At 33.9% G+C, this 9,126-nt stretch overlaps 2 protein-coding genes across 3 annotated transcripts; both read right to left on the reverse strand.

Moving 5' to 3' along the window:
- Window positions 1–1,918: 1,918 nt before the first annotated feature.
- On the reverse strand, window positions 1,919–4,360 carry REP (Rab escort protein). Its single transcript, XM_079079183.1, has 9 exons — window positions 3,609–4,360; window positions 3,389–3,511; window positions 3,218–3,317; window positions 3,104–3,142; window positions 2,811–3,009; window positions 2,661–2,736; window positions 2,411–2,576; window positions 2,255–2,335; window positions 1,919–2,141 (listed from the first exon to the last, which is right to left on the reverse strand). Exons 1-9 carry the CDS (start codon window positions 4,304–4,306, stop codon window positions 2,037–2,039), a joined length of 1,587 nt encoding a protein of 528 aa, XP_078935309.1. The 5' UTR covers window positions 4,307–4,360; the 3' UTR covers window positions 1,919–2,036.
- Window positions 4,361–5,953: 1,593 nt separating this feature from the next.
- LOC145160085 (RNA-binding (RRM/RBD/RNP motifs) family protein) lies at window positions 5,954–7,744 on the reverse strand. 2 transcript variants are annotated; one of them, XM_079079186.1, is made up of 2 exons: window positions 7,513–7,744; window positions 5,954–6,806 (listed from the first exon to the last, which is right to left on the reverse strand). In XM_079079186.1, the coding sequence occupies exon 2, from the start codon at window positions 6,583–6,585 to the stop codon at window positions 6,064–6,066; it is 522 nt and encodes a 173-aa protein (XP_078935312.1). In that variant the 5' UTR covers window positions 6,586–6,806; window positions 7,513–7,744; the 3' UTR covers window positions 5,954–6,063. The 2 variants fall into 2 exon arrangements, with proteins under 2 accessions (XP_078935312.1, XP_078935311.1); XM_079079185.1 differs by having other exon boundaries at window positions 5,954–6,895.
- Between the last annotated feature and the right edge of the window lie 1,382 nt (window positions 7,745–9,126).

Genomic DNA, 9,126 nt, shown 5'->3' on the forward strand with positions numbered 1-9,126 from the left:
GATGGTTCAGACAACAATTTGATTGGTCAATTTGGTGTGGGATTTTATTATGCCTTCCAAGTTGCTTGATGATAACATTATGTATCAGATAACAATTTATGTTTAATTTGTAGCATTTTGATGTATTGGATATTATTATAGTTTCTATAGAAATACTACTTTTGGTTTTATATTAATTGTATTTTTATAAATTGATATAAATAGTCGAATTCAATAACCGAATTATATAAAATAATGGTACAAAACAATTGCTACGGAATTTGCAATAGAAAAAATATTGGCTACAGAACAATTTCTACGGAATTAGCTATGAAACAATTGCTACGGAATTAACTACGGAACAATTGCTACGGAATTAGCGACGGAAAAATTGCTATAGAATTTGCTAGGGAAAAATTACTACGAAAATTGCTATGGAAAAATTGTTACGGAATTGGCTATGGAAAAATCGCTACGGTATTAGCTACGGAAAAATCGTTATGGAATATGCTACGGAAACATTGCTACGGAATTGGTTACGGAAAAATTGCTACGGAATTTGCTATGGAAAAATGCTACGGAATTTGCTACGGAAATGCTATGGAACTCAAATTGCAACGGATAGATGTCGTAGAAACTATCATAGCAAAATTGCTACGGAATTATAATTTCGTAGCTAAACAGTTTGCTACAAGAAATAAAGCTACGGAGTCTAATTGAAAATTTACGTAGCAAATTCCGTAGTTATTTGGCTTTAGCTACAGAATTTCATGTTTTTGCTATGGAATTTTTCCGTAGCTAAATCGAAATTTTCTTGTAGTGGTATAAATTTTCAACACATTCAATTTATTTTATCTTTTATAGAAAACTTAATACCTTAATTATCCATGACGTTTTAGATATATACCAGTTATATTATTTTAGTTTAATTTTAATAATACTATCTGTTTCAAACAAAGTTCAATACAAAACACATAAATTTATTAATCTATGTATCACAAACAAAAAAAAAAAAAAAAAAAAAACGTTGTACTTATTAAAATGAGCAAAAATATACAAAACTTTTGCTAATAGATAATGTTTCTCCTTACTCCATGTGATTTAAATCACATGTAACAATAAGTTTGGCTTATTATGACATTCTTAGTGAAGGCCAAAAACAATGTGCTATACTCTTGTATGTTTATAACATCTCTTGAGATTACAATTTGTCAAGCAATTGAGTAAAGACAACTCATCAAAAGAAATTTAACAACAAACACACGACATCTGTACCCCCAAAAAAAACGTCAATTTATTGATCGTTGGTTAAAATGAAAACGTTGTTTCCGCTTTATAACTTTTAGTGGATATGTATAATTATGGACGAGTGTTATCAACATACGCCGTTGTAGCACAATCAGCTGAAAGATTTCATCTTTACGGCTCCTCTAACACAGGAGCTCCAGGTTCGAGTCCTGGCAACGGCACCAATATTTTTAATTGATGTTCTGTTTTTTTTTCGTAGAATGCTCTGAGTCTGTATCAAGTTTTTTTCTTTTTTAAATGGACAGTTGGATAAGGTGAATATTTTGTCAAATTGATCCTTGTATATTTTCTTTATATAGTGTTGTATAGTTTGTGTTTTAAGGTTACTCGAAACGATTATATTATCGCATTGATTATCTACTTTTGAATATAACGATTGAGAAGGTCATATCACTACATAATATACATGTCAAATAACTTTTTAAGTTTGAGTTAATATCTCAAAAGAAATTATATTTTGACTAAACAACTATATTTCACCTGCTACAATCTTTAAGCATCCTGAAATTAAAAATTTTGATTTACATTTTGCCAACAGATTTTAAAATTTAACATTACAAAATCTTTTACTTGAACACAAATCCAACCACAAGGAAATAAAAAGTTATCAACTGTGATACAATACAACATATAAAATTTAACATGACAAAAATAATTTCATTCCTTTTGGTACTCAAAATCACATCTATATTTTGTATCTACTTTTCCAACATTTCATAAAAGAACAAAAAAAAAAAAAAAAATCATGGCTAGGAATCTAGAACAACTTCACTATCATCTTCTAGTTTATCAGATGAGTCTGTATTTGATGTCTCTGGGAAGAATTCATCATCAGGGTACAACTTCTTAAACAGCTGTTACATTTATATATGCCACAAATATACAACCCCAGTGAGAAAAATCAAAATTTTCTAGCTTATTTAATTTTCACATATCCTATTTTCTGAAAATGATAAGATGAAGATACCTTTGAAGTTGCATCAAGAAGATCATTGTAGTTTAAATTTCCATCTGGAGTAGGTGTCATAACAACAGGTCCCACTGAACCCTAAAATCAAAACAAAACAAACTTTCAATCAACTGCATAACAATTAACAATATAAAAATAACAACAAAAACACACCTCGATTAAATCTTGGATATACAATGCACTCCAAAGCAAAGTGGGCTTCAATTCTTTACTTTCACTTTCATCAGAGTGTAATGAGAAAAGGTCATCAATGGCAGCTTGTAGAGACTTTTTTCCTTCAAGGGCATTATCACATACAACTGAAATGTAGAAAACAAACCTAAAAGGTAAAAAATGAAGTAAGATAAGGCATCTGTCAATAATAGAAGTAATAAAATTTTAAATTTTTATTTAAAAAACTTACTTCCCAGAAGGAGAAACAGCTAAACTGCTCCCAAGTTGGAGAACTCGGATTGAAGTAGCCTGATCAGGGTATAAAGCTAAAGAGAGAGAATTAATCTTATTCAGATTGAATCTTGAAGTTTTCATAAATAAATAAGAATAGAGATCTTACATCTAGGAGGATATATAACCAGACAACTGGATATATCAGGTTTTAAAGCACTATTTGTGATGCATATTCCTCTAGCCAATTTAGAAACATTTGAAGGAGAATTTGAAGATGTTATGGTGAAAGATGGATCCATTACTAGTTTATCACTGGTTAATTCCTGCCCAGATACCAATTTCACACCTTTATAATTCCCATTATCCTGCAAATTCCATCAACCAAATGTTATAATATAACTCAGCGATCTGAGTTTTGCATGATGATGACAATAGTTAATTCTTGTATAGAGTAGAAACCTTGTTCAGATGTACAGATATCACTGGCATTCTCAAAACCTGTAAAATAAACAGAAGTTGAGTCAAAGTCTGTAGAATGAAGAAAGTTCAGTGAGCAAAGATTAAAGAAATTACATAAAGACACCCTTTGACAGCAGCACGTCTGCAAAAGGCTTGTGGCAATTCTCCTTGGCCATAGATGGGGTAAATCAATGCTCCAAGTGCATTTGGAAACCTAAATTGCCATATAATAATACATTATATGTTGATGAATTAAATGATACAACAAGCAGAGTGAGAAGAAACCTTCCAACTGATGAGTGGTAAAGGGCTAAACGATCTATCCCATCTTTTGTCTTGAGAATATCTTTACAGGATTCTCCAGCATCTTGATCATAATCAACCATGGCTATTGCATAGAGGATGATCCTATAAAGAAAAAGAGAAGGAAGTAATCAAATTAACTTCGTAGAGTTTAAGTAAAATGCTTACATGGATCACCAAGATAGAGGGAGAGACGCATTACGATTTTATTTTTGGAGGCAACTTCATCTTGTCCAAGAACACAACAAATGGGCTTTCTAAATCTTCATCCGAAATGATCTTCTCATCATCAACTGCAACGTCAACAGATTTAACAGCTTCAAGATGTCCCTGCACCAGCTTAAAGAAACTATTCAACTGATTCTTCTCACTGTACTTCATTGTTTTATCCTTGAATACAGCACTCTTCGAATCTGGCACATTCATTAGATTACCATTTCCATCACCTATGTAGCTCGCATCAATATTCTTAAACTCAACATACTGATTAGCAGATGACTTGAGGAGTAAGTTCACAGCACTGTCAGCACAGAACAAAACCCTAGGTCCTGCCAAGTCCAAATTGAACTTCCTGGAATGTTCTTCGAGAGAATCATCGTAAGAAGAGATCTCGACGTCCGAGTAGAGGGGGCGGGGGTTAACATCGAGAGTAGTGGTGTCATCCGATTGGGGGGGATTGATTTTAGGGATTTCGGAGTGGGAGCGGAGGAAGGATGTGAGGTCTTGGAGAGTAAGGGAAGAGTAGTGGGAGCCGTAGAAGGGGTTATGATCAAGATGGAGTACAGTTTTTCCGGCTGCGGAGGCTGCGGCGGCGATGATGGATTCAGGCAGGCCGGTGCCGACGACGATGAGATCAAAGTTTGTTGGGTCGATCGGGGGGTAGGATTCCGTCTCCGCCATTAACGATTCTTTCTCGGCGGCTATCGCTGGCCGACCACTTTAGTTTCTTATTTTCAGTCAAAATCGGGTCAAACAATCGGGCAAAATGCAAAAAAGACCCGACCAATTACATGTATACGTACAAAAACTTTTATATTATTGTTATCTTCAAGAAAACCCTTATATTAATAGTTACCATTCGAAAAAGACCAAAATACGGGTTTTTAAGAGAAATTGACAACTAAAAATCTAATGTTTCTTATATTTTTATATTTTTAATACGACATTGTTTTTAATTTTGGATAAAAACGATTAGTTAAGAAGAGAAAAATCAATCATATAGATAACACAATCGAGTGAAAGTAATCTAAATGTATGTCGATTTGACATGTTTTTTGCATACAATCGAAGAAATATAAGGTATATGTATATCATATCATATTTTTAGCCGGTCATTTCTCTTAAAAATTTACAATTTGGTTTTATTTGAAACGTAAATAATAATATTAGAGTTTTTCTGAACATAAAAATAATATAAGGGTTTTTCTGCATATACATTTATAATTGGTTGGGCTTTTTTGTAATTTTCCTAACAATCTTTGGGTGAATTGCTAGAAATTACCCCTTTTTACAATTACATATCAAGATTTTGTTTTTTATTTTTTTATTTTTTATTTTAAAAGTCGGGAGTTTTGGGACATGTATTAGACTTGAAAAAACAAAATATATATTAAAGGGGTGTTTGGGGTTGTTTTTAGAATGACTTTTGGGTTCTAACTTTTCCAAAAAGTCAAAAAAATAAACAAAAGATGTTTGGGTAATAGAAAAATCCTTTTGAAAATGACTTTTGCATAGAGGAATATAAGGGCTTTCAAAAAGTCACAAAAACCTGATTTTTTGTGACTTTTCATGTAAAAGTTAACACAAAAGTCATTTTGCTAATTCAAACACATTTTAAAGAGCTTCTTTTGTAAAAAATCATTTTATAAAAAGTCCTTTTATAAAAAGGAGTTTTAATGTTCAAAAGTAATCCCAAACACCCCTAATACTAGTATCTTGTTGTGATTGGATTATTTTTATACATGGTTAGTTGTATACATCACAAATCATAAGAAACCTCATACAGCACTGTGATCTTGTGTAGTTGTATACAATCACAAAGACCTTGGTTTCTTTTTTTTATTTCAAATCCATTCTACTTTTTATGAAAACTCTTTAAAAAGTTAAAATTAATTTTATCAATTCAATATCTTAACCAACATCAAGTTATAACAAATACAACATCAAGTTATAACAAATACCGAAAAACAAAACTTTACAACCAAATTTTATTGATTCGATATCTTATTCTTTGTTATAAATACATTTTATCCGGAGTCCATCTTTCGATCAACCTTGCTTTGCACGTATATGCTTTGCGCATATTACAAAATTGTAATTTTATTTCTTATTATCACACTAATATGCTATATTAAATCTACATACTTTTAACAATATCATTCAAATACATATAAAAAACTTTTTACTTTTAACACAACCATGTTTTAATTTCATCATACAACACAACAACACACGATCCATGTGAAACAAAACATCTAACAAAACAAAACAAAAACATTTCAGCAAACCATAATATCCATCGCCCAATAACTAAAACAAATCTACCAATTACCAAAATATACCCACAATATATAACCAAATCATCAATATCCAACAAAAACATCATCAAAAAAAAACCTAAAAAAAAAAAAAAAAAAACACAATCTTTTCACTAATTATTACTGCCTTGACCTAGACTCAGCTCTTCTAGCTTCATCATGAGTAGAAGGAAACAACTCGACATATCTTGACCCAATCATCTTCTTATCTTTGACCATAACAGCTTCCTTAGCTTCCTCAATTGTCTCAAACTCCACGTAAGCTTCCCCTGTCGCCTTCCCATCTGGCCTACAAGCAATAAACACTTTCCCTTCCACAACCTTAAAATCCTTAAAAAACTCAAAAATCTCAGATTTCTTCACAGAAAACGGCAGCCCTCTTAACTTCAATATCTCAGTATACTCCATTTCATCCTTCATCTTATCTTGAAGAAACCTCTTAGAAGACCTCGATGGTGGTGGTGGTGAGCTTCCATGGCCATAATAATCATCATAAGCATAACCACCACCACCGCCGCCGCCTTCATATCTCACCTCACTAGCCACCGCATTGTAGTAATCCTGTTTCTTGCATTTAAAAACCTCCACGTATCGCCGCCCCATGTTCTGGCGGTCTTTCTGTAAGGCCATCTCAGCCTGCATGGGGCGGCTGAACACCACAAAGGCCTCGCCGGAAAACCGGCCGGATTTGTTGACCAATAGCACATCGAGGATTTCGAGGCCGGAAAAGAACTTGAAGATGTCAGTGTCTGTGCAGTTGAATGGGAGACCTCTCAGGCGGACCACTGGAAAAGATGATGGGTGGAAGGTGGTGGTGGCGTAGTTGTATGGGTGGTGGTGGCTGTAGGCGGTGGAACTGGAAACTGCAAAGTAGGGATTGGATTCCATGATTCTTGGTCTTTTTGAGCCGATTTCGTATGCATCTGATAACCCCCCGCTCCCATACATTGCCCTTCAATTATTCATACCCAAAGAGAAAAGAAAAAAACATTCCCCACTTAATAAAACCATACCCGACCCATGTTTCTTTTCCTATTTTACTACTTTTTTTCTTTATTAATTCTCATAAGTTTAACCCTCTAATATCAAATTCTCATACGTTATATCATTCCATTCTATTGTTAAGTGCAAGAACCAGAAACAACCAGCAATTCAAACTTATGAACTGGTAAAAATATATATACAGGAGCGGAGAGTCGCTGTTAAATCTACATTTTTAATTTGTTAATCGAATTGAATTGAAAAGAAAGAGAAAGAGTGGCATGTGGAAAGAATTGATAAAGATTAATCCCCAAATCTAATCAGCATGAATACTCAAAAATGGAAAAATCAAGATTAATCCCCAAATCTATCACCTTTATTTTCAATTTTTATGGTGAATTTCATTTCTATGGAAACGCCAATTGAACAATCAAATTCACCCCGATTCAGATACTGGGATAACAAGGATATTGAACCGGAAAAACCCATGATATTCATTGAAAGAAACTTAACATATGCGCAAGCCACTAAGCTGAAACTGATTCATATAACAAAAAAAGGATAAAATTTGTTGTTGAGAGAACTTACCCCCTCGATCCGTACATGCTTTTGCCTCCAAAAGGATTCTGACACAAAGCTCTAACTGAATAACAGAAGGATAGAAAATGAATCGAACTTAATTGGCAGATGTATTGTCGACGATGAAATTGAAAACCCTAGCTAGGGTTGGAAACGACTAACGGAAGTTTGACTCTGATATACGATGGTCTATTGTCTCCCCTTGGTTTGGTTAATGGTTCGCTTTTTTCTTATATTTTTTTTGGGTACATGAACGATGAGGCTCCCTTTTCATTTTGCATCAAAATGGACCGTTTATTATTAGTATTATTTTTTTTTTTAGATATTACGAAAACGGTCCGACACATGGCGTCAAAAAACTGCTGTTAAATTGTTGTAAAATGATATTTTTACCTTTTTTATATATTTTATTATTATTTTTAGACAAAACTGCACACATGGTCCCTGTGGTTAGCTGAAAATTGTCACTTTGGTCCAAAAAAGTTTGGACTAGCACCAGAGGTCCAAACTTTTCATTTTGTTGCAAGTTTGGTCCGATTTGCTTTGAACTTTTTTATAAAGACGATTTTGCCCCTTACTATTTAATTTTTCATTTTTTTATTACAACAATTAAAATTAATTAAAACTAAAAGAAAAATAAAATACTCTCTCTCTCTCTCTCTCTCTCTCTCTCTCTCTCTCTCTCTCTCTCTCTCTCTCTCTCTCTCTCTCTCTCTCTCTCTCTCTCTCTCTCTCTCTCTCTCGTTAATGCCCATTCCTTTTTCATTACTTTACCTTTACAAAAGCTCTTTAATGGTTTCTTCCTCAAAAATTCATCAAGAACATCAAATTAGATACAAGAATTTGCCATCAGAACCAGAACAACACCAGATCTTATTTCAAGCTTTTTCCAACAAAACCCAGATCTCATGTCAAACTTCTTTTGGTGAACCTCCAAAGATACGGCTCCCGCTCATCCGTTCCTCAAAACCATCGAGACCTGCAAAATTACTCACCACTTCCATCGCCCACACCACACCACCAGTTGCTTCACCTGAAACCACAAACCATGAAATCAGATTTCTTCCTTTGTTGGGTCCATCTGGGTTTCCCCAAAATCTATCAATTCGTTGATGGGTTTTGGGGGTGAATCTAAATGGGTTACATCAGTTCAAAACATGTTGCCATCGCTACTCTTTCCCCTATTCATGATTCTTCCTGATGATGGTAAACTCGCCAGGCATTTTCCGGATCCTAATAAGAATCAGGATTATGGATTATGGGGAAGATCAAATAGGATACAAAAGACGATGTTGAAGATGGAGGATGTAAAAGATGAAGTGGGTTACTGTGTTACCAGTTCATCATCTCATAACTGGTTCATCATTCAGGGGAGATTTGGTGTTGTTGGTGGTTGTGTTTGTTCACCACCGTAACCCACCTCCTTTGGTAAATGTAACACCCATAATATTCAGACCAATTTAAAACATTTTGACCCATTCAAAAACCATTAAGTTATTACAAATCGTTTTCAAAATAGTTTAGACATCAGAGTATCCCCAGAACCAAATCGCAAAATCATGAAATATGAGGAGCGGTACGATCACGCCTTTGCCTTGCCACGATCACCTGATGTACCTGAAA

This window comes from Lactuca virosa, chromosome 2 (genome assembly GCF_052849685.1).
Source record: "Lactuca virosa cultivar CGN04683 chromosome 2, Lactuca_virosa_CGN04683_v6, whole genome shotgun sequence".
NCBI lineage: Eukaryota > Viridiplantae > Streptophyta > Magnoliopsida > Asterales > Asteraceae > Lactuca > Lactuca virosa.